Consider the following 26,865-nt stretch of genomic DNA (forward strand, 5'->3'; position numbering starts at 1 on the left):
TGCCATCTTAGTCTGCTATTAATTCTACCCAGTGAATCTTTCATTTATTAGACTTTTTAGTTCTATAATTTCCATTTGGTTCTTTATTATACATTTCTCTGCTGAGATTCTTCATATGTTTACTCATGAAGACCATATTTTTCTTTAATTCTCTGATGATAAAGAGTGGACTATAATTCATGGCAGCTTTATTCATAATAGCAAAATGTTAGAAACAACCTAGATATCCTTTAATGGGTGAATGGTTAAACAAACTTCAGATAGGCCCTTTGAGCTGGTGGAAATACCAGCCTAAACATTATTCCAAATCTCTGAAGTAATATCCATACAATGGACTGTTACTCACTAATAAAAAATAAAAAAATATTAACACATGCAACAACCTAGACTGACCTCAAAGGCATTACGCTTAGTGAAAAAAAGTCAGTCTCAAAAGGTTATATGTTGTATGAGTCCATTTATTATTTTTTTTTTTAAAGATCTATTTATTTATTTTTGGCTGTGTCGGGTCTTAGTTGCGGCACGTGGGATCTTCATTGAGGCATGTGGGATCTTTTGTTGCGGCGTGCAGGCTCTTCATTGCAGCTCTCAAGCGCCTCTCTAGTTGTGGCATGTGGGTTTTCTCTTCTCTAGTTGTGGCTCCAGCCACGTGGGCTCTGTAGTTTGCAGCACGCGGGCTCTCTAGTTGAGGTGCGTGAGCTCATTGCTTGTGGCACGCGGACTTAGTTGCCCCAAGGCATGTGGGATCTTAGTTCCCTGACCAGGGATCGAGCCTGCATCCCCTGCATTGTAAGGCGGATTCTTTACCACTGGACCACCAGGGAAGCCCCTCCATTTATTATTGTTTATTTTAAGTCTTTATTGAATTTGTTACAACATTGCTTCTGTTTTATGCTTTGGTTTTTTGGCCCAAGGCATGTGGAATCTTAACTCCCTGACCAGGGATTGAACGCACACCCTCTTCATTGGAAGGCAAAGTCCTAACCACTGGACCACCAGGGAAGTCCCTCTATTTATTATTGAAATGGCAAACGTTACTGAAATGACAAAATCACAGATGGAAGCCAGGGGCGGGGATAAGGGCTGGAGTCAGGGTGGGTGTATTAACAACAAGGTAGCAGGAGGGTGTTCTTTTGTGGTGATGGAACAGTTCTGTATTTTAATTGAGGTGGGGGTTACATAAATCTATATATGGGATAAAACAGCATAAAAGTTCATACACACACATGAATGCATGTTAAAATGGTAAAAGCTGAATAAAGTCTGTAATCTAGTTAACATACCAATGTCAGTGTCCTGGTTTTTATGCTGCACTATCATTATATAATTTGTCACCCTTTGGGGGAAACGGCAAAAAATACATAGGACTCTTTGGACTGTTTTTGAAATGGTCTGTCAGTTTATAATAATTTCATAATAAAAATTTGAAAATTTGAAAAATGATCTATACCTTACACCGTACAAAAAATTCAGTCAAAATGTATCATGAACCTAAATGTAAAACCTAAAACAATGGACTCCCCTGGTGGCACAGTGGTTAAGAATCCACCTGCCAACGCAGGGGACACAGGTTCGGGAACCAGGGGACCGGGTTCCCTGGTCCGGGAAGATCCCACATGCCGCGGAGCAACTAAGCCTGTGCCCCACAACTACTGAGCCTGTGCTCTAGAGCCCGTGAGCCACAACTACTGAGCCCACGTGCCACAACTAGCAAAGCCCGCGCGCCTGGAGCCTGTGCTCCGCAACAAGAGAAGACACCGCAATGAGAAGACTGCGCACCGCAACGAAGAGTAGCCCCCCCTCGCCACAACTAGAGAAAGCCTGTGTGCAGCAACAAAGACCTAACGCAACCAAAAATAAATAAATAAAATATAAATAAATGTATTTTTTTTAAAAACCTAAAATGATAAAGCTTCTAGGAGAAAACATTTGCAATCTTGGACTAGGCAAAGATTTCTTAGATGTAACACCAAAAGCACAAAAACGTATGTTTCACACATGCAAACAGGTACCAAAACCTAACTTGTATGTGTTAAACGGTGCAGTTCATTGTTGATAAGTGTTTATAATTGCCTGTTTCTTACCCTTTGCTTCGTCTTGACCAAACTTTAGTGAGCCTTCTCTCTTTCCTATATAGGCCCTTGAACTCTGTTTGTCTCCACAAAAAAAAATGGAACAAGTATCCCCACCCCTTCCCAGCTTCTCCTGGCAATCAGCTGACCAAAAGACAACTTCCTATCAGACCTCACTGGCTATTCTCCCCTGCTTATCCAGCTTCCCCATAAAAGATTCTGCTTATCTCTGTTTGCTCCCACATTTACCCTATAAAAGAAAAACCTTTTTGTTTGATTTTGAGACGCTTCCAGATGTCTGAGATCAGCGTGTTCTCCCTACTACAATAGTCTTTCTTCTGGATAAAGCCTTTTCTTATCTAAGTCTGAATTTGGGTGGTTTTTTTTTTACACTGTATTCAATTATACTTCAATACAGCTGTTAATTTTTTTTTCCGCAACTACTGTGCAAGACAGACAGATGGCTTCATAAAAGAAAAGAGAATCCGGAAATAGACTATGTATACAGGAATTTTGTTTATGGTGAAAGTACCATTTTAAATGGTTTTGCAACAACTGACAATGGGTAAAAGTTAATTCTCTAGCTCGCTCCACATGACCCCCCCCCCACCAGTTATAGAGCTAATACAAAAAACTGTAATTACAAAAATGCTAGAAAAAATTATACAGGGGCTATATGATGATAATCTTGAAACACGAGTAAAACTTGTACCTTGCTCAGTTAACAAAACTATGGGGAAAATTAAATGCCGTGACATACTGTTGGTAAAGTGCAAACTGACACAGCCTTTTTGTAGGAAATTTGGTAGTCTCTAATAAAATTAAAAACACGCATACTTTGCAATTCTACCTTTATGTAAGTATCTTAGAGAAATACTTGTATATGTATGTATGCACACACACACACACATACATGGAGCATATACAAGGATGTATTGTTTTCAACAGAAAAATACTAACTACAGTGAGTAAATGTCCTTTAATGAGAGTATGGTGAAATAAATCACAGTATATCCTTATACTGAAATACTAATCAGCAGATTAAAGGATTATGTGTAAATAACATAATGACATGGAAAAAATCTCCAGGATATATTAATAGAAAAAAAAAACTCTGCGTGCAATGTATTAAGTCGGATTTCATTTATGTAAAAAAATAAAATCCTAAAACAAACCCAACTATGGTACAAATGTACATACTGTGTATAGGTATATAAATGCATAGAATAAAATCTATAAAGAAACACACTAAACTTATAAGAATGATTACCACTGCAGAAGGAAGTGAAAAAATGTATGGGAGAAATAAATGGAAATTTTGCATGTGCTTGCTATTTGAAACTTTTATACCAAGAAAAACACCTTTGATATTAGAGGGGGAAGAGGTACTGTTTTCAAGAGCAATTTGTAGTGCAAAAGCTCGAGAAGCAAATATAGACTCTTTCAATTAGTTCGATAATGAAGTAAACAGTCAGGAGAAATCAAAACATATATAAAATTTTAGGAGAATGCCTGGAAAGAAGAGCTTGGTCATCCTAACTGTATAACGTTAATTTAGAGACTAAACATAACCTCATTAGGCTTTATTTTCCTCATTTGAAAATGAGAATATAAAGAAATATCAACCTCCTAGAGTTATTATGAGAATCATACCATGGAAAACATTTAGCAGAGGCTGCTGACATGCAGCAATAATGCAATGAAGGCCCATGACAATTTTGTCATAAAATACATACTGCCTGGGAATTCCCTGGTGGTCCAGTGGTTAGGGCTCTGTGCTCTCACTGCCGAGGGCTCAGGTTAGACCCCTGGTTGGGAAACTAAGATCTCACAAGCCAAGCGGCACACCCCTCCTTCCAGAAAACAAAAACAAAAAACATACTGCCTTTCTAGAATGTAAAGCCTTCTGGCAAAAGCCAGGGATGTGTGGTCAGGTAAGGGAGAAGAAGCAGTACTTGTGGAAAAGATTGAGAATATAGTAAAGTTTACATACAATTGAAGTAATTTCTTTAAAATTTAAATTTAATTTTTTTTAATTTTTAAAATTTAATTAAAATTTTTTTTCCTCCTAAGCCTTGTCTAGGAAGTCTTAAGTAGGCCGTTTTGAGAGGAGAATGGCTGAGATATAGAAGAAGAAGAATAAAGATGGGTACAGACTTATGGCAGTAAATGTGGGTAACAGGTGTGAGAAAGCCAAAGAGAGGTAGGTGAACTGAAGCTTATTAAAGGGAGAACGTTAACTTGAGTAGTAAGGACTTTATTAATGAAGAACTCTGGACAGTGGGCCAGCTTCAATTTATTATTAAAGTGAGGTCGACTGAATCAATGTTTCTGCAATGGCAGTGCCAGAATAGTAAAAGCTTGTAAGTAAAGAGCCAAGAGAGAAACTGATTCGTTCTTCAAAATACATAAATGACTCAGTAACCATAACAGAAACGGTAGAAGGTGGCAAAACAACAGAAGAATAAGCATGGCGCTTTCCTGGACACCAAAACAGATGACACCATTGGTTATGTTCTAGGAAGGAGGGGATGATCAATCCCAGGAACATATCCCCACAAGCAAAATACCAATCCTCATTTTGCCACTAAAGTTTACTTTAGCTCCTATGCTAGAGTTGCCCCAAGCAAGCTATTTTATTCTTTTGCAAATCCCCAGGCAACGTCACAAAGCAACCCTCACACATTAAACTGACCTTTGGAGTACCGCAGTCACACTCCTCCCCAGGGTCCACCAACTTATTACCACAGAAAGGGGCGCTGTAAGCTTCGTCAGGCTTTGGAATATTAAGAAGGCAGTTTCCACCTTTATTTAAAGTTAACTTCTCAAAGTCTTCTGCGCTGCAAGTGCTGAAGTTCCTGGAACCTCTGGAAGAAACATGAAGAAAAAGATCTTACGTCATAGCGATTACTCACTTTGAAAATTTTAAGTCATGTCTTCAACTGTCAAGAAGTGAACATTTAAAATGTCAGAGGAAGTTCCCTGGCTGTCCAGTGGTTAAGACTCCGCGCTTTCCCTACCAAGGGTCCAGGTTTAGTCTCTGGTCAGGGAACAAAGATCCTGCAAACCGCAAGACATGGCGAAAAAAATAAAAAATAAAATGGCAGGGGCTTCCCTGGTGGCGCAGTGGTTGAGAGTCCGCCTGCCGATGCAGGGGACACGGGTTCGTGCCCCGGTCCGGGAAGATCCCACAGGCCGTGGAGCGGCTGGGCCCGTGAGCCATGGCCGCTGAGCCTGTGCGTCCAGAGCCTGTGCTCCGCAACGGGAGAGGCCACAACAGTGAGAGGCCTGCGTACCGCAAAAAAAAATAAATAAATAAAATAAAATAAAATGGCAAAAAATAAAATGGCAGAAGATACAGAAAATATTCACAGAATCATAAATCTCAGCATCAGAAGAGACCTCAAAAATTATCTAGTCCTCTCTAGAATTAAGTTTTATTTGTCTTCCATAGTAAAGGTTCTTCAAATATGTGAAGCGAGCTCTGTTTCCCCAACCTCTTTTCACTCTGCTGAAATGACATTCCTGCGCTCCCCTCACTAACACTTACTAGGAGCTATGTGACAATAATGTGAATCCAGCAATGATGCACGCACTATAGCTACCGAGAAGCAGCATGCACAGGGCAGAATTTCAGCTACAGTTTGAGGTTTAAATGCCTCTGATGGTAATTTCTAAGAACTGTAGTTAATACTCTGAAGGCTAGATGGGCTTCTAGAAACGGTCCAACTTGAACTGTCTATGTGATATTTATACGAACACAATTTTGATGTGTTTCTATGTGTTGCTGGGTTGTTTTTAGTTATTGTTTTAATCAGTAACAATATTTTTAGATAGTCCCACTGGCTATGTTCACTTTTGAAGACTAGTGGGAGACACACTCATCTATAAAACAAGAACCTTTGAGAAATCCAAGTCACATTAAAATTTTATTGGGGGCATTTGGTGCCCTGAAATAACCTCTTTTTCATCAGTTTGAGCAATGGTACCAAAAGTAACAGTGGGAATGAGAACCGTGTTATGTTACAGTGATTGAGAAAGCATTCCTATTGATTCCGTGTCTTCTGTACATCCAAGGAATCTAAGAAACAGATCCTTTCTGGGAGACTTTGTCCCCTGGGTAAACTCTTCTTTGCTAACCGGCCCAGAGTCTCCCAGGAAGTAGACAGTTCTGGCTCCTGGCTCTTCGGACTGGAAAGCAGTCACACAGAAAGTAAAGACCTAGCACAAGATTTCCGACAATGACAAAAACACTCGTTTTCCACATTCTTCTTTTTCTTGCTACTCTCCGCTTAGGAATATTATAAGGAGGAGTCCTTTTGTACAACACTGTTCCTTCAACAAATATTTGTGGAACATCTATCATGTACAAGGCACTCTTCTTCATGCAAGGGAGAAAACAGTAAACAAGGCAGACAAAAATCCCCACCCCTGTGAAGGCAACATTCTAGTGAGTGAAACAGACTATAAACATAATGAAGAAATAAATTCAATAGTACATTAGAAGACAAGTCACGTTGGGGAAAAAGATGAGGAGGGGAAGAGGACGACCTCTGCAGGGGGAGGAGCGACTACAGCTTTTCAAAGAGCTGTCAGGACAGGCACTTCAAATACTGAGACAACTGAATCAAAACTGGATTTCTAGGGGAAGAACATTACCGGGAGAAGAAACAGTAAATGCAAAAGCCGGAAGGGAGAAGGCTGCCTGTTCAAGGAACAGATAAGGAAGCCAGCACGGCTGGAGTGGAGTGAGACTGTGAGGGATACAGGCAGCAAGGTGGGAAGAGGCCATTGCAAGAATCTGACTTTTTACGGTGAGTGAAATAAGGAGGGGGGAATGACACAATGGAAAGCGTGAAGCAGGAATGATGTGATCTGATTTATGTTTTAATAAGATCACCACGTTTGCTATGTTAAGCAGGAAGACGTCCACTCAACAGATGATGATGGACCAACGTGGCAGTGGTGAAAGCAGTAAGAAGGGTTTGGATTATTTATATGGTTTAAAGAAATAGGCAATGGGCTTCCCTGGTGGCGCAGTGGTTGAGAGTCCGCCTGCCAATGCAGGGCACACGGGTTCGTGCCCCGGTCTGGGAAGATCCCACATACCGCGGAGCGGCTGGGCCTGTGAGCCATGGCCGCTGAGCCTGGGCATCCGGAGCCTGTGCTCCGCAACGGGAGAGGCCACAACAGTGACAGGCCCGCGTACAGCAAAAAAAAAAAAAAAAAAGAAATAGGCATTAAGGCAAAGAATGGGAGAAAAGAGAAGTCAAGGGTGACTGAGATTTTTGTCCTGAGCTACTAGAAGGCAGGCGCTATCATTAACTATCACGGGAAGATGAGGGCAGAGCAGGTTTTAGGAAGGACAGCAAGAGCTTGAGTCTAAGGACCTCAGGTAGAAATGTCAAACTAGAGCATGTGATAATTATCTGATAAACAAGGAGACTTCAATTTAAACAATCGGTTTTTTTATTTTCTATTATTGTTCTTTATATGGCTAGTACATTGCCTACCACACAGTACATATTCAATAATGTTTTCTGTAAGAATCTATTAATCAGCTGATAGTCACAGGAGTTGTACAGACATATGTGTATATTTCCTACACTTGAGCTCCTAATTGTAATCTACAAAGTTCACCACTTCTGAATAGATTATTTTTGAAATAAGCTTGTTATACAGTCCTTGGAACACATTTTCTCATAGAAACAATGTTTTCTATGTGTGATCCTAAAGCAATCTACAAAAAAAAAAATCATCTGTTTCGCCCACAATGAAGTTGACTATAGTACTGAAAAGGATAACAAAATCATAACCACTTCTTATGCTGTTTAGTAGGTGGAGATAATAACAAACATCCCCACGTTGGCCTTCACTAACACTGTGGATAATAAAATGCAGATATTCTCTCCCTACTCATCCTTGGATGTCACCTACAGTAATAAGAAGGATGATCTTTCTCCTGATACTTAGCTTGAATCACAGCAACTAAAGTACCCCTACTCTCTATCACTTCTGGGTACTAAGATATGAATCTAAAGCATCTCCGAATCTCTTTTGTCACATCTAGGTGAGTTTTATAAAACTGATTCAAAAGGAGAAAGATGGGACTAACAGTGATGGAAATGGTCTACCAGGATATGACCAAAAAAAATCAACTATCATTTAAAACATTCTCTCTATGACTAATCTGGAAATAACCAAAACACATTTCCACCACTACCATCCTAATCCCCACAGCCTAGGCATAGGAAGTCCTAAGAAAGAACTCTAAGTGATGGCACTTAATTAGATTTTTTTTCTAAAAAAAAGAGCACTCTTTTAAAAGCCTCCGATTATGGAGGCTTTCTGACGTAGGTGGCATTGAGGGACAGAATTAAGAAAGCCATTTCTCTAGAAAGGTACCACCCAAGAAGAGCACCCCTCACACGTCCAGGAATCCAAGAGCAGTGTGTGAGGGGAATACTACCAGGTCCCTCAACTATCTTAAATAATGATAAAAATTATATTACAAAGTTAGATTATCCACTTTTTAAACAGACCTGGATCCAACTGATTATCTGTAAAAACTCTAGCATCTATATCACTTGCATCTAAAACAAAACCCTAACTTATAACAGTCAACTAATGTTCATGAAATAGCATATGAAGTAGAAGGTGAGAAACCCGTCCTCAAAAAGAAGATTTAATATGCCAAAGATAACATAATCCTACTTCTCAAATTATTTCTTAGCAAAATTGTTCAAATACAATGTCCAATACTTTATCAAAACATAACAGGGCTTCCCTGGTGGTGCAGTGGTTGAGAGTCCGCCTGCCGATGCAGGGGACACGGGTTCGTGCCTCAGTTGGGGAGGATCCCACATGCCGCGCGGAGCGGCTGGGCCCGTGAGCCATGGCCGCTGAGCCTGCGCGTCCGGAGCCTGTGCTCCGCAACGGGAGAGGCCACAACAGTGAGAGGCCCGCGTACTACAAAAAAAAAAAAACAAACAAACAAAAAAAAACATAACATGAAGACACAAGATACTGTGAGAACAACTATAAAAAAATTAAAAGACACTATAAGGGGAAAAAAAAAACAGATATAGTCCCATAAAGTCTCCAGATACTAGAATTATCAAACAATAACCCAAAAAGAGAAAATCTGTGCTTGCTATGGTCAGAGAGAAAAATGAGAAGCTTGAAAATTTTAGCAGGGAACTAAAATCCACAGTTGTAATACAGCAGATTTGATGTGTTTTTCTAAAACACATTCTTTACACATTTAAAATACCCTGAAATTGAGATTCATCTTAAAATTTGTATTAACTTGATAGGCACCATTTTTTCATTCTAAGTGGTATGTTAATAATGGTATCTTATAATCAGTGTCACCTACATTTGCATAAATACAGTGTATTAGTGATCATATTTAACATAAGTAGATTAAATGATTCAATTAAGAGACAAATATTGCCAGGCTGGATTAAAAAAATAAAACCTAAATATAGGTTGTTTAGAAGCATATATCTAAAACACAAGAATAAAGAAAAGTTCAAAGTAAAGGAATAGAAAACATATACTGTCAACATTACCAAAAAAAAAAAAACAAAAACAAAAAACAAATCTGGGACAGCTAAATTATTATCAGACAAAACTGACCACTCAAGCTAATGCAATAAAAAAGGAAATGAAAGACATACAAATTGGGAAGAAAGAAACAAAACTGTCCTTGTTTGCAGATCTCTGCCTGCTGCTGGACTGCTGCAGCTTGTGCCCAAACCCATGCTGAGTGCCCACACCAGCCCTTCTTGTCCCAGCACTGCTCCCCCCACCCCGGGGAGAGGGTGCTGGTGCTGGGAAAGGGGACACCACACACTTAAAGGGAACAGAGTGGGCTCAGACCCAACCCTCAGCGCTTGTGCTCCAGCAACTGGGGACCAAACCCCACACCCGATGGGGCAGTGTTGGCCACTGAGCAGAGAGGAAGTCCCGTCACAAACCCAGCTCCAGCTCCAGCCCCTCCATCCCCAGTCCCAACCCCTGCTAAGGTGATAGCTTCCAGCACACACTGAGGAAAGACATGACTTGTGTTCATGTCAAATCCAGCTCTCCCATGAAAATACAAATAATGTAATTTAAAAAATGGGCCATACACCACATTAACAAATTGAAGAATAAAAACCATATGATCATCTCTATAGATGCAGAAAAAGCTTTTGACAAAATTCAATATCTGTTTAGGACAAAAACTCTTCAGAAAGTAGGCAGAGAGGGAACATACCTCAACATAATAAAGGCCATATAGGACAAATCCACAGCTAACATCATTCTCAATGGTGAAAAGCTGAAAGCATTTCCTCTAAGATCAGGAATAAGACAAGTATGCCCACTCTCGCAACTTTTATTCAACATAGCTTTGGAAGTCCTAGCCACAGCAGTCAGAGAAGAAAAAGAAATAAAAGGAATTCAAATTGAAAGAGAAGAAGTAAAACTGTCACTCTTTGAAGATGACATGATGCTATACACAGAAAATCCTAAAGACCCTACCGGAAAACTACTAGAGCTCATTAATGAATTTGGTAAAGTTGCAGGATACAAAATTAATGCACAGAAATCTATTGCATTTCTATACACTAACAACAAAATATCGGAAAGTAAAATTAAGGAAACAATCCCATTTACCATCACATCAAAGAATAAAATACCTAGGAATAAATCAACTTAAGGAGGCAAAAGACCTGTACTCCAAAAACTATAAGACACTGATGAAAGAAATTGAACATGACACAAACAGATAGAAAGATATACTATGTTCTTGGATTGGAAGAATCAATATTGTTAAAATGACCATATTATTCAAGGCAATCTACAGATTCAATGCAATCCCTAACAAATTACCAATGGCACATTTCACAGAACTAGGACAAAAAATTTTAAAACTTGTATGGTAACACAAAGACCCTGAATAGCCAAAACAATCTTGAGAAAGAAGAATGGAGCTGAAGGAATCACACTTCCTAACTTCAGACTATATTACAAAGCTACAGTCATCAAAGCAGTATGGTACTGACACAAAAACAGAACTATAGATCAATGGAATAGGATAGAAAGCCACAGAAATAAGCCCACGCACTTATGGTCAATTAATCCATGACAAAGGAGGCAAGAATATACAATGGAGAAAAGACAGCCTCTTCAATTAGTGGTGCAGAGAAAACTGGACAGCTACATGTAAAAGAATGAAATTAGAACATTCTCTAACACCATATACAGAAATAAAGTCATAACGGATTAAAGACCTAAATATAAGACCAGATACTATAAAACTCTTAGAGGAAAACACAGGCAGAACACTTGTTGACATAAATTGCAGCAATATTTTTTGGATCCCTCTCCAAAAAATGAGTAACAAAAATAAACAAATGGGACCTAATTAAACTTAAAGGTTTTTGCACAGCAAAGGAAACCATAAACAGAACGAAAAGACAACCTACGGTCTGGGAGAAAATATCTGCAAACGATGCAACCAACAAGGGATTAATTTCCAAAATATACAAACAGCTCATACTGCTTAACATCAAAAAACAAACATCTCAATCAAAAAAATGGGCAGAAGATTTAAATAGACATTTCTCCAAAGAAGACATACAGATGACCAACAGGCACATGAAAAGATGCTTAATATCGCCATTATTAGAGAAATGCAAATCAAAACTCAATGAGTTATCACCTCACACCAGTCAGAATGGTAATCACTAAAAAGTCTACAAATAATAAACGCGGGAGAGGGTGTGGAGAAAAAGGAACCCTCCTATACTGTTGGTGGGATGCAAATTGATGCAGCCACTATGGAAAACAGTGTGAAGTTTCCTTAAAAAACTAAAAATATAGCTACCATATGATCCTGCAATCCCATTCCTGGGCATACACCTGGGGAAAACTCTAATTCAAAAAGATACACATTACTCCAATCCAAACAATTCTTTGTTTATTTTTAGCATTAAACAAATGTTCAATAAATAGTTTTTAAAAAGAAAAAGGAAAAAGAATAAAAAGAAAGAATTCAGTTACTCACGATGCTCCTGAATTCATGATGCAGCTCTTTGCTCCACAATAACAATCTCTCCCATCATCATGATTCATTCCAAGGTTATGACCCAACTCATGAGCAACAATGGACGCAAATGTCTCCACCGTGATTTGCCCAAACTGCCCAAACACAGGAAGGTATTCATTAGGCTTCTGAACAAAAAGGATATGCTTTTTGTTTCTCAGATTACTTTTTCACAAAAGGAAATTCATCACTACATTATTGATAGCCTACGTGATAAAGCAAGCATCCAACATCAGTGTGTAGACATTGCAGTCTAGTAGGAAACTGGTGTGACTTAACATACTGATGATAAGAGATAGACTCTTTAAGCAACAGATCAATTCCTTTAGCACCAACAGATTATTCATGGTGGTTGATGGGAAAACAAGTTCATGGTTCTGACTTAACTTTCTCAAATGGAAGCTCTGTTTCCTCATCCATAAAAAGTGAGGCGCTAATAAACACACAACAAATATTAGAAAACTTAATCCAGTCTCCAGGGAAAGAACACATCTGCCACTTCTACCATGTCCCTCATAATAGCCAAAATATCGCTGTAAGGACTAGGAGAGGAAGTATAGAGTCACTGAATGCTGGACATTTCCTAATGCAGATTCCAAAGATGATCATCAAGAACAAAACGTACCACGTTAATCCCGCCCGCGTGGCTCCTTGAACACACTGTTCCCACAAACGCCATTCCCGCGGTCCCACCAAAACCTTTCTTCCTAAATGAAGAGAACAGGTAAAAGTTATAAAAGGTACTTGGGGAGGAAAAGGTACACATTGCTCCTATTTCTTTGGGTAATCTTAAACTGATTGGTAGACCCTATGAAAACTGGGAGAAAAATGGCAAAGGTAAATAACATTTTAAAAATCACAATTCAATTAAAGACATCTCTTTTTTTATTATCAGAGTGGAGATTAATATTACAAATTCATTTTTCAGACAAATGAAGATACATTTTTGATATCAAACCAAGTTGTTTTGTACCTTCTAGATGAAAAACCTTCCTAAAATGCAGTATATCTATTTATTCAAAAACTCTATTGAGATCAGGTAACAAAATGACATATTCACACAGGAGGCTGCAGGCAGGGAGCACAGGGAACAGAAGAGTCACGATGGTCTCCGTGTGGCTGCTCAATCATCGCGGACACACCTGTATCTTAGGACCTGGTCCCTCTGCCTGGAACTCTCCTCCCCAATATACAGCCCTAACTCACTCCCTCACCTGTTTCAGGTCTTTACACAAAGGTCGTCTTCTCCTTGAGGCCTTCCCTCGCCACGTTACCTAAAATTTCAACCTCACTCCCCCCAATACTTCTATCTCTACCCTCCCTGCTTTATTTTTCCCCCTTACTACTTATCATTATTTAGCATATTATATACACTTATTTATCTCACTTATGAGGTAAATCTCCTCCACCATAATGTGAACTCCATGAGAGCAAGAATTTTTGTCTGTTTTGTTCACTGCTATACCCCAGAGCCTAGGAATACATCTAATAAATATCTTTTAAATGAATGAATAAACCCTTCTCTCGGGCATCTGAACAGCCAGGACAAGAGGCCTAGAGATATTGACATAGGGGGATTGCCAAGAAAACATTTTAGCCAGATCACCCTGTAGTGAACCCCACAGTCCCCAAGCCCCACTTATGCCCTCAATGCTTCCAAAAGGAATTTTAGTACCCCATTCCTAACCACAAACAACCAGGGATTATCAGATATCTGGGAAACACCTCTAACATGGCAGATGGAGACCAAACAGAGGAGACAGCTTGGTAGGTGTGGTTGGGCAAAGCACAGGGAGTGTGCCTGGTGCCTGTGCCTTTTGTGAATGAGAAGGCACGCTCACTGCCAGGGTATGAGGACACTTCCAGGTACAATTTTACTAAAAATTAATTAAAATGTCAGGATCAAGCTTTTGTGGTTATGGGGCCATAAAAATCCATTTAGGCATTCTCAGTGCCTTGCTTTAAATTAACTGGTATGACTAAATAAATAAGTAAATAAATAAATAAATAAATAAAATCAAGGGAAACTTCTCCTCAGAAAAAAATTTGAGTTTTAGGTACCATAAACATTAAGGGAGGCAAAAATTATTACATAAAACATTTTTGGGCAAAAAGTCAGCCCACCAACCAGAAGATTTTTAAGAAGAAAGAATTTTTTTAGTATTTTTAAGTGAGGGTTTTGTATTAACTTTTGGAATATATTTGTATTAAGTGATTACATAAGCTTAAGTTTTATTATGGTTCCATGAAAATACTATGTAGAAAGAAGAAAATTTTTAAAAATATATCAGAAATATCTCAAAGAGAGTTTAAAAAAATTATTATATCCATGAAATAAGAATTTGACCAGCTCTCTTCTCTTCTCCGCCATCCTATGTATGGTTAAATTTGCTTCTCGCCATGTCTTCTCACAAGACTTTCAGGATCAAGCGATTCCTGGCCAAGAAACAAAAGCAGGGAATCGTCCCATTCCCCAGTGGATTCAAATGAAAACTGGTAATAAAATCAGGTACAACTCCAAGAGAAGACATTGGAGAAGAACCAAGCTAGGTCTGTAAGGTGCCTCACAAATGAGGTGGCACACATTTTTGCTGGGTCAGGGACACTTGATTTCTTACCATATCACTCTGAGAACATCACTACTACCCAAACAGCTGGATGGGTTTTATTAGGAAAGTGATTTTCTCTTTGTGTCAGTGTTTCTGCACTAATGCTTTGGCTCAGTAGTCAATATGTGGAACCTTTTGTTGGGATAAAAAAAAAGAATTTGACCATATAAAAATTTTAAGGGGGACAAAAAAGAGCTAAATATTAAACATTAAAAATAAGATAGCTGAAATGAAAAACTCAATAAAAACCTTAGAAGGTAAATTTAAAGAAATATCCAGAAAGCAGAACAAAAAGACAAAGAGAAGGAGACAAAAGATAGTAAAATTAGAGGACAAGCACAGGAAACTCAATACCTGAGTAAAAGGAATCCCAGAAGGAATGAAGAATAAAAATAAAGAGGATGAAATCATCTACAAAATAATTTGAGAAAAATTCCTAGAACTGCAGTTTCAAGATTGAAATTACCCACTAAGAACACAACATAATGAGTGATAAAAGACCTATACCAAAGCATAGATAGCATCAGGAAAATTTAGAAGCCTGGGAACCAAGAGAAGATCCTACAAGTTTCCAAAGAAGAAAAAAAAAAAAAAAAAAAAAGGCCACATACAAAAGATCAGCAATCAAAATGAATTAAAGCTTTTCAATAGTAATTCTGGAAGTCAAAAGACAATGGCAATGCCTTCAAAATTCTGAAGGAAAAAATTTCGTGACTAGAATTTTATACTCAGCAAAATAACCTGAAATTTACAAAACAAACTAGAAAGCACACCTCTGAAAAGCTGAGTTACTTAAGCCCTAAGATAATCAGAGTTCAAATTGAGATAATTTTTTTATTAATTGAAGTACAGTTGATTTACAATGTTTTATTACTTTCTGGTGTATAGGAGATAATTTTTAAATTCTGTTTCAAGACTGTGAAACACATTTTCCAACATGCAAGAGGTCAAAATTTTTTCTTTCAATATATCCTTACACAAGAAGAAACTAGAAAACATGCCATACCAAAATGAGGAAGTAAACCCAAGAAAGAGGAAGAAGGACATGGGATAAAGGTTAAAGAGGCCCCAACACAAAAGAGAGGTCTTATTATCATACCTTCCCTTGGCCTATAGTAGCAAAAATTTTCCTCATTTAAATGAATACTCAAAAACCTTAACAGAATATGATTTTAATAAAAGAAAAAAAGCAAAAATTGTTATTCTGACCATGCCATTCATAGTACCTTTAAAAAAAAGTCACTTACAGGACTAGCTGTGCACTGTCATGTCTCCGACGTGTTATAAGAAACTTTTCCCGCCACTGTACGAAGTTCCCCAACACATCACCCGCACCTCCGATTATGTTGATCAGATTTCCATTTGTCCAAATCTCCAGCCCAACTAGCACAATTCGAATATTTAACATGATGTACATCTGTAAAGAAAACAAATAAAAATATATAAAATGTATTTTAAAATATGAGAATAATTCCTGGTTATATATCTGAAAAAAGCAAAAACACTAATTCGAAAAGATATGTTCACCCCAATGTTCACAGCAGCATTATTTACAATAGCCAGGATATGGAAGCAATCTAAGTGTCCATCAACAGATGAATGGGTAAGACGGTGAGGTATACATATACACATACATACAATGGAATATTATTCAACCATAAAAAGAATGAAATTTTTGCCATTTGCAGCAGCACGCATGGACTTGGACAGTATTATTCTAAGTGAAATAAGTCAGAAAGAGAAAGACAAGTACAGTACGGTATCACTTATATGTGGAATCTAAAAACATACAACAAACTAGTGAATATAACAAAAAAGAAACAGACTCACAGATATAGAGAACAAACTAGTTGTTACTAGTGGGGAGAAGGAAGGGAGGGGGCAATACAGGGATAGGGGATTAAGAGGTACAAACTATTATATATAAAATAATTTACAAGGATATATTGTACAACACAAGGAATAGTAGCCAATATTTTATAATAACTATAAATGGAGTATAACCTTTAAAAATCGTGAATCAGCATACTGTACACCTGTAACATATATAATATTGTACATCAACTATGCTTCAATAAAAAATAATACAATAAAATAAAGAATATGAGAGTATCTTTTAAGTAACACAACTACTTAAATTAAAAACAGGACTCCTCCCCTCCAAAAAAAATTCCCTTCCATATAATGAGACTCTAACTTCTCAGGGGTCTCAGTTTCCTCATCCATAAAACAAAAGTAAAGATTCAAAATCCTTTTCATCTTCCATTCTAAAATCTGACAAACTCCGGATATTTAAAGTTTTGGGTATTTTGATTCCAAAACTTTCCCTAAGCTAATGCAAGCCTATTTATAGTCCATATTTAGCTCACTTAATGTAAATATTCATATATTTCACTACAGAAATATCAATGAGGTTGTTTACAAGGTGCTACCCCAGGACCCTGTTGGAGGTGTAATGTAATACATAGTGAACTATATGTTATAAATGTATGCGAAGTGAACTATATTACCTATCTAAACTCTTATCTAAAATTCTAATGACATGCACCCCAAAGGTTTCAGATAAAGGATTATGGAACTCATATCTATTTCACAGAGATACTGTGAGGAATAAATGAGTTAATAAATGTAAGGCAATTGACTCAGTTTCTAGAATGCTATAAATATCCAATAGAATGCTATCATTATCATCATCATCATTATTATGCTTGGTATTCGTATTAGGGGAACAACTTAGAGATGAAATTATCTTATAAGAACATGTAGCTATTTCTCCAATATCTCCCACTGGATGAATAAACTCCAAAATCTCAAACCAAATCCCTCCTTCCCTCTCTCTCTCACATAGACACACAGACACACAGACACACACACACACACACACACACACACAGTGTCATAGTTTCAGAGGAGGCAGCCTTATTTAAAATAAGATCCTCTCAGTAAAAATTCAAAGATCTTTTTATAAATACCAAAGTACCTTAGCCTATCTGCTATGAAATAAAAGTCATATTTTATGGCAAGATGAGAAAAATTTAAACAAATACATGTTTCTCTGCCCTTTGGTCTCCTCTCTCCCCGCACTGTGCATTGTGTATCTGCATTAGGCATCAACCAAACCTCCCCCGTTGGCAGAAATACCTGCTCAACCATAAAGAGCTGCATTCTCCTAGCATCAGTAAGACAACTCCTTAAAAGATAACATTCCTTCTTGACCTGTTAGGGGCCACGGTGATAATTAAGTCTGGATTGTGTAAACTGTCAATAATACCTCATTGAATGTACAGCTCTCTGTCTCAAAAAACTTATATAACTGTATCTTCACTTCTAACGAGGGGAACAGTTCTCAGAGCTTTCTGAGATGCTCTTCCTGGGTTATAATCCTCAAATCTGGTTTAATAAAATTTTCCATTTCTTTCTTAGATCAGCTGATGAATTTTTCATTGACACTACTCTAAAGATAAAGTAGATGCTAATTCGAAATCTCTTGCTTGTCTCAGAGTCTCTCTCTCTACAATTATACTTCACTTTTAAACATAAAAAAGTTACAAAACAAATTAGAGAGCAGACCCCTGAAAGACTGAGTTACTTACTTAGGCTCTAGAATAATCAGAGCTCAAAATGAGACAATTTTAAAATTCCATTTGGAGACTGTGAGAGGACAGGACAGAATAATCCCAGCTGATAGAAAATACAACTCACGCTATCCAAGTAGTTTGCTAAAAGAATCATCTCTTCTCGCACCGCAGTCTGGTTTCTTCCCATCATGTCATACTGAAAAGCAAAGAAGGGAAATCATTATCACCAAAGCAATTTAAGAATAAAATTTCTATAATCTCTTACAATGAAGATAAGAATCCAAATATTTCCTCTGAACCAAAAACTGAGGCACTTAGACATTCTCCTGCATTTCAAACTAATAAGTCTAAAGGATACATTTTAGTGATAAATAGGAATAAAAGAAAAGCAGGTACGTGGGTGAAATGAATAATAATGAAAAAGCACTGAAATCTTAATTTTCTCCAAAGCAGTATAACTTTAAAATGAGTTTTGTACTTAACAGTCTTTAATTCATTTTAATGCAAAAATATTTTCAAGCATTTCACAAAGGTAGAGTTTAAAACAATCAAAATGTATAGATAAAGGAATGAAAGACAATCGGGAAGACTTCCTGATCCTTTCACTTCTTAGGCTAATGACACTACCAATAACCAATTTCTAAACTCTGGGATAAATTAATTTATCAGAGATTAACCAACGTTCACTAGTGAAAACATTATATGTAGATAGAAATATAGAGATATATAAAAGTTTAACCATGTTAAGCCAAACAGTTGATTATGACTGATTCACTTCTTTGAGATCTAGCTAAATCCAAATGTCTATTTTAATATTATTTTAATATAAGCAATTTAATAACTAATTAAAAGAACATTTTAAAAAGAATATGTGGTTTTGCTCTATGATAAGGGCATTAATACCAGAATATATCAGATTTTATTAATTAGACATTTTATCATGATTCTCCTAAACAAGAAAAAAAAATTTTTAATACATTTGACAAGGTTTGATTAAAATGGAACCATTTTTATTTTGAACCATTTTCTACCTATGTGGAGAGAGTAATAAAGAAAAACTTTTCAAATCTCTATTTTTGTCACTTGTCCACAACATTCTACAGGAACATTTTACACATTATCTGGGACAAAGTTCATGCTTGTTCATACTCCTTTATGCTTCCTCCTTCTACACTTGAGGATAATGAACCTATAATGAACAAATCTGAATATATTTCTATCTCTTAAAAATATGGCTTGTTTTTTTTCCAGTCTACATACAATAAAGGACTTTTTTCAAAAAAACCATAAAAATCCTCAAAACTGTCTCTGCAGGTTACAAGAAGGGGCTTGTCAATTGTGTTAAGTTTCTGCAAACAGCTTATTCACACAAACAACAAAGTTGGAAGTACAAGTAAGACAAAACATTTCAAATAATCTATAGGTTAAATTATATAGCAGCTGTATCTAAAATTGATAATGCTGTAAGTGCTGAAATAGATACATAACTTTTTTTAGTTGAGTAAAGCACAATTCTTAAGTATGAATAAGGAAAATGCCCTGGTGTCATCCTGTACAATGAAATAAATAGTAAATGCTAAGCTGACCTATTCTCTGCTCCCTTCTAAAGCATGCTAGAACCTGGAAGTTTTCTAACTCTTAAATAGAATAGATAGATAGATAGATACCTCTTAGAGATATCTTTCTCTTAGATAGATAGTTTTCTATCTCTTAAATAGGTTAGCTGAAATTCTAGAAAGAAAAGCAATTTTATTAGGCAACAAAGCAATATCTGATTAACTGGGTTTATCACCACAGTCCTTTAAATGTCTCTGAAAAAGTCTCAAGAGCTTAACTGAGAGGCAGAACAGTTTCACTTAAGAAATTTAGCATATGCAAATCACCCAAAAGAACAGGGGGAAGAAAATCACCAGTAAAAAATAAAGGTAGAGGTAATCTTATTTGCTGCATTTAGTTCTGGAGGTATTAGGAATATCACGTATGAATATCAAGAAAAAAAGTCATTTTAGTTTTAAAATTACATTTAACAAAAATCAATACAAATACGTTATATTTAATATTTCCTTCATGGGATGCTCACTTCTCATCTGCTTTTCATGAAAAAGAAGAAAAACTGTCACCAATCATACCCTTTCCTTGTCTACGACAATGAACAGCTCCACATAGCGGGTCTGTGGCAGGACAGCTCTTCTTCTCTGTCAAACACACAAACATCATAAAGGCAAAAAGAAAAAAAAAAGGTATAAGGCTACACGTTTTTCATACATAATGATCTTACCCTAACCTCTAGTCACTTATTTCATGTCTGTTAAGAACTTCATAAAATGATTTTAACACACCCTAGATCAATAAAGCCAAAAAAACACGTTTTTTTAAAAAAGTGATATCTGCCATCTGTACTGATCTGAGAAAAATTCTACCTAGTTAAAGATAATATGAGTTATTCAAGTTTCCAAAGCAGAATAACTGATCTTCTAATATCTAAACTACACACACACACAGACACAGACACACACACACAGACACACACACACACACACACACACACGTTAATAGGAAACTCCATCATCACTTTGTTGGGAGTAGAAGAAAGAATATCTGCCAATAACCCAGAGCAGAAGGAAGGACAAGGTTGTCATTTTATTTTGTTATTGTTGCCCTTTATTTATTTGTTTTCCTTCCAGTTTCATTGAGATACAATAGACACTGACATACAAGGTTGCCACTTTAAAAAAAAATTAGTTTTGTGATTTTACAGAAATTTAGATAAAGTATAGAATGAGCGAAAAGTTAATGTTTTCCAATGATTAAAAAGAACAGTACAGGGCCTCCCTGGTGGCGCAGTGGTTGAGAGTCCGCCTGCCGATGCAGGGGATATGGGTTCGTGCCCCGGTCTGGGAGGATCCCATATGCCGCGGAGCGGCTGGGCCCGTGAGCCATGGCCGCTGGGCCTGCGCATCCGGAGCCTGTGCTCCGCAACGGGAGAGGCCACAACAGTGAGAGGCCCGCATACCGCAAAAAGAAAAAAAAAAAAAAAAAGAACAGTACAAAAGTCAAAAGAAGGAATGGCAGGAGAGGCAATGAAAATAATGCCATAAACTAGTATGAGTTAATTAAAATACACCAGAAGGAAGAGGCACAAGCCTCTTCTAACACAGCGACATCATCTCATTATGTAGAAAGCTGCCTTCTCTGCAACTGAGGTTCCTCTGGTCCTAGAAACAGTTCAGGTTAAGAGACTCCTGTCAAGAGTAAGCCAAGGAATCCTAAAGAAGTCTCAAAACAGGGATACCACGAGTATCCCTGGAAAAAATCTGAGATCATTAAAGTCCTAAAACTCAATCTCTCTCTTTCCCTCTCTCTCTCTCACTTTAGAGCTCCAGAATTACCACTCCAGTCTGTGTAAAGCATATCTACATCAAAAAGCCCACAGCTGGGGCTTCCCTGGTGGCGCAGTGGTTGAGAGTCCGTCTGTCGATGCAGGGGACACGGGTTCGTGCCCCGGTCCAGGAAGATCCCACATGCCGTGGAGCAACTAAGCCCGTGTGCCACAACTACCAAGCCTGCGCTCTAGAGCCCTCGAGCCACAGCTACTGAAGCCCACGCACCTACAGCCCGTGCTCTGCAACAAGAGAAACCACCGCAATGAGAAGCCCACGCACCACAACGAAGAGTAGCCCCCATCCGCCGCAACTAGAGAAAGCCCGCGCACAGCAATGAAGACCCAATGCAGCCAAAAGTAAATAAATAAATTAATATTTTTTAAAAAGCCCACTGCTCTCTCAAAGTCACTGTAAAGGGCTATTAGGTAGCAATGACAAAACGAAATACAGTTACTGTTTAAGACTTAAGCCCTAGTTTCCAAAACACAGAAGCCTGATTGTACTCATCTTGCTGGCAGGAACTGCGTATTGCTCGTCTTTTTATCCCCTTAGTACCATCACAATGTCTGGCACACAGTTGGCAAAAACACAGTAATAACAGGTATTGGTTTAAGGCACAAACACATCATTTTTTTTAAACTTGAGTCTCAGCCATGAAGAAATACATTATGTCCTTACTCGAAGTAGCTGAGTGACGCTAGGAGGCTCCTCCTCTTCATCCTTTGGGGTTTCTTCCTCTGTATCCTTGTTGGAAACCCCACATTTCACAGGCTCTTTGTGGACATCATCCATTCGATAAAAGATGTGCTCAAAATGAGAGCTGTTTTGCAGGGGTTCAATCCCATAACTCACATTCTCTATATGTAGCAAGCCTCTACGTGTGGTATTACACATACACAATTTTTTAGAATGAAAAAAAAATACACAGGAAAAGGAATTAAGAAACCTGAATAAAAGTCTTACTTCTTAACATATGTAAGAAGGGCTAGAATGGCATAGAGAAAAACAGAGAGGCTTTAGAGGCAGGCAGACCTAAACTTAAAGCACAAGATGACTACTCACTAGCATGACTGCCTGAAAGTTACCTAACCTCTCTGAGGGTTTGCTGTATAAGGAAAGGCAATTCAGAACAGTGGCTAAAAGTGTGAAGTCTGGAGCCAGAGGACCAGAGTTTGAATCCCAAATGTTTCCTACTAGCCTTAGTTTACATTCTCCATAGAGTTGTTCTGAAAACTAAATTATTTAATACACGCAAAATACTTAGAACGTTGCCCGGCACACAGTAACTGTTCTACAAGTATCATTACTTAAATGGAGATAGTAGTCATAGCCATCTTATATAGTTGGTTTGAGAATTTAAAGTAATATTTCTTAGTTCAATCAATCATGCAAACAATCAACCAGGCCAGGGTCATACTGCCTGGCCCTTAATAAATTTAATTTTAATATTATTATCACTTCACTTGATACATGATATGATTTCTCTGAACCTCAGCTTGCTCACCTAAATATGGAAATAATCAGCCCTTTTTCACAGTCATTATGCACCTTAGATGAAAGAATATAGGTGAAAATTTTATAAACCTAAAGGGTGACAGAAATTTAAAGTATGTCTTATTTTAAATGGCAAACTTTGTTTAGTGGACTCAAAAAAATGAATTTTTTTCTTTAGTTATTAAAATTCATCAACTACAAGATTGTCCTAAATAAACATGCTGAAAATGACATCTGAAACACAGCTATAAAGACCTTCAGCAACATCAAAGTAAAATCTAAACTTAAGTCCCCTAAAATGACTTGATCTGGAGACAGAGATAGGTAAAGGGGAAAGAAATAAGGGAATGAAAAAACCCCAAAAAATTGATCAAGAAAATTCCTTACCTGAGTCCAAAACAGTTGCTAAGAGCAATCGATGAATTATAAACGCCCTCCACGTATCCCCGATAATGACAATGATTCTAAATGATAAAACCTGTATTAGCTTCAAATACTGTTACATTGCTGAAAATCATCATAGAAACTGCAGAACTAACAAAATTATTTAAGGTCCATAAACTAAAAAATTTTATTATTGGCATCCATAATTATCACATGGCATTCTCTGTACTATCTTCAGACTGTCTACTATCACCCTACAGCTACACAAATGTTTAGGCAGAATTCCAGAGGACACTAAGTACAAACAACTCCTATAACCTTTAAACCTAGAAGCAGAACAAGGAAGCATAACATCATGTTTAACATTTTTAATCACAGGCAAGAAGATGCCACAGCAGCCAACTGAAATCCAATACAGAAGAGGACCTTGTGACAGTCTAGTGACACCAAGGGGGAAAAAATTCAGTACATGGCAAAAACAGTGACTTTGATCTGATGATTTTCTTTTCTTCATATAAGCATACTGATTATACTATTATTATTATTATTAGTTATACATTTAACCATCTTTAAAAATTAAAGAGACTTTGTCCTTAATCTTGAGCAAGAAATTGACCAGTGGAAATGCAAGCATATCACTTACTAGTATCAGATTTTTTTAGTATACAATGAGATTTTTTCATCTTTAAAACAACTGTAAAGCACTAAAAAAAAAAAAGCCAAGGGGAGTGGGGGGAGGAGGAGAAGGACCAGCCCTGCCAGACCTTATGACATATCATCGGGCCTTAATAATTAAAACAGTAGGGTCCTGGTGGTGCGTTAACTGAGAGACCAACTAGTGGAGCAGAATACAAAGTCTCAAAATAGACTGAAATACATGTAGAACCTTATATGATAAAAGTGGCGTCTCAAATCACTGAGGCAAAGATGCACTTTTTAATAAGTGGAGCTCAGCCAACTGGTTAGACATTCAAAAAAGGATAAAAGTAGATCCATACCTCACACCATACATAAGAATAAGCTCCAAATGGATCAAGAAGCCAAACATTTAAAAAAATGAACCCATGCAAGAACTAAAAGAAAACATGGGTGAATTCCTCTTTAAGCGGGTGTAGAGAAAGACTTTCTATCACTCAAAATCTAGAGTCAACAGAAGAAAAGACTCATAATTTTCACTGTATTAAAAAAAATTTTTTTAACTTCTACATTAAAAGAAACACCAAAAAAAACAGTCAAAAGACAACTCAGAGACTGGTGAGAAGTATCTGTAACTTTTATCATAGATAAAACATAATACAAAGAACTCTGAAACATTAAAGGGGAAAGATTAAACCTAATAGAAGATGGAGCAAAAGAGTTGAATAGACAATTCACAAAAGAAGATATAAAAATGTCCTCATATAAATGAAAAGATTTTCAATTTCACTAAAGATACAGTAAGAACCCATGAGTCTATGCTGATATAAACAAGTAAGAAGGAAAAACTCTTCCTTACAGTAGAAACCACCAGTGAATACAGAAGCACTGATGAAATTAAGAAATTACCATTTTGACAACCATCATAACAACTGATTCAGGCAAATACTAAATACTAAAACTAGTGGGTAAAAATTTGAGAAGCATTGGGATAGTTACTAAGCTTCAAAGTATCTAACCAAAAAAGGCAAAACACAGTAACTTTACAGAGAAGAAACCTAGCAGACAACTCCTTAATCATCAATATTAACACTGTCAGTGATAAACTAATTGCAGCACATGCTCGTGATATGATCCAGAGAACGGCTCAATGTCCCTTCAGGGTGGATTCCTGCCAAAAGTGCATAACCTGGGCTTCCCTGGTGGCGCAGTGGTTGGGAGTCCGCCTGCCGATGCAGGGGACACGGGTTCATGCCCCGGTCTGGGAAGATCCCACATGCCGCGGAGCGGCTGGGCCCGTGAGCCATGGCCGCTGAGCCTGCGCGTCCGGAGTCTGTGCTCCGCAACGGGAGAGGCCACAACAGCGAGAGGCCCGCGTACCGCAATAAAAAAAAAAAAAAAAAAAAAAAAAAGTGCATAACCTGAATCCAATCATGAGTAAACAACACACAAACCCAAATTGCAGGACATTCTACAAAAAGTCGGCCTGTACTTCTCAAAAATGCCAATGTTGTGAAATACAAGGGAAGGCTACAGACTTCCGGATTAAAGGAATCGGGAGACCGCTGAGCACAACACGTGAACTTGGATTTCCTTTCACTATACAGTACATTATTAGGATAATGGACCAAAACAAATATCAATAAGGTATGTAACTGAATAACAGTATTGCTTCAATGTTAACTTCCTAATTTTGAGAACTATACTATGGTGACATAAAAGAAATTCTTGTTTTTAGGAAACTTATGCTGAAGTATTTAAGGGTAAAGGGACACCAGGTGTACAACATACTCTTCAGGAAAAAAAAAAGAGAGAAGGGATAAAGTACATGTGATAAATGCTAACATTTGGAGAATCTAGGTAAAGGGTATGCACGAATGTTTTCTATTATTCCTGCAACTTTTCCTGTAAGTCTAAAACTGTGAACATTTTTTAAAAAATTAAACAATTATGCACTAAACAACACAGGTGAAATTTCCACATTTTACAACTTTTTCCAGTGTGAGGCTATTTACAGCCACTGTTTTCTTTCTAGTGCTTTGTAGTTAGTCTAGCTTTGATATTGTCTTCTTCGCACTAGAGGAAAGGAAACACCTCTTCTATTACAGATGAGGCAGCACTTGCGCGATAGTAATACAGTAACTCACGGCGCTCAAAAATTAAATGCTTCTACTTCCACTATAATAGAAGCTCTCATTTGACATGACTGAAATCCAGCACTTGATCACTCAGTCTACCAACTTGATGGTATTTCTTTAATAACTGGGTTTTATTAAACCTTTCCAAAGCCTTCAATTTAGTTTTTTAAAAAAACAACAAATCCTATTTCGCAAGTTTACAAAACATCCAATCGAATTGCATGATTAGAGTAAAGGTATAAATGGCATAAACAGTTTTGGAAACACAAAAACTGTAAGCAAGAAACTCAACTACTGGGAGTAGAAGTACTCAGAAGTATCTGAGAAGAGCCTACCAGCCACAAGGGCCAGCGAGCTTGGGGCAGTCAACAAATTTTTCAGAGGAAAGAAGGAGCATTAATTAACTGAGGGAGTTAGTTGAGAGACTTTCTAATGCATTTGCAAGGTACCCCAAAGTTCAAAGACTAAATCTAAT

At 37.5% G+C, this 26,865-nt stretch overlaps 1 protein-coding gene and 1 pseudogene across 2 annotated transcripts in view; one reads left to right on the plus strand and one right to left on the minus strand.

Moving 5' to 3' along the window:
- Positions 1 to 26,865, minus strand: part of ADAM9 (ADAM metallopeptidase domain 9) — a 105,811-nt gene that overhangs the window by 48,373 nt on the left and 30,573 nt on the right. Inside the window, exons 5-12 of the mRNA XM_082608633.1 lie at positions 23,620 to 23,696; positions 22,417 to 22,612; positions 20,485 to 20,550; positions 18,480 to 18,551; positions 16,025 to 16,194; positions 12,794 to 12,875; positions 12,130 to 12,263; positions 4,768 to 4,939 (exon numbers count right to left, since the gene is read on the minus strand). Of these exons, the coding sequence (XP_082464759.1) occupies positions 4,768 to 4,939; positions 12,130 to 12,263; positions 12,794 to 12,875; positions 16,025 to 16,194; positions 18,480 to 18,551; positions 20,485 to 20,550; positions 22,417 to 22,612; positions 23,620 to 23,696 (969 nt within the window). The remainder of the gene's footprint in view (positions 1 to 4,767; positions 4,940 to 12,129; positions 12,264 to 12,793; positions 12,876 to 16,024; positions 16,195 to 18,479; positions 18,552 to 20,484; positions 20,551 to 22,416; positions 22,613 to 23,619; positions 23,697 to 26,865) is intronic.
- Positions 14,525 to 14,744, plus strand: LOC309795954 (large ribosomal subunit protein eL39-like; annotated as a pseudogene). The gene has a single exon. The product of its transcript is annotated as a large ribosomal subunit protein eL39-like (transcript).

This window comes from Mesoplodon mirus (genome assembly GCF_964341445.2).
Source record: "Mesoplodon mirus genome assembly, chromosome: 20".
Taxonomy (NCBI): Eukaryota; Metazoa; Chordata; class Mammalia; order Artiodactyla; family Ziphiidae; genus Mesoplodon; species Mesoplodon mirus.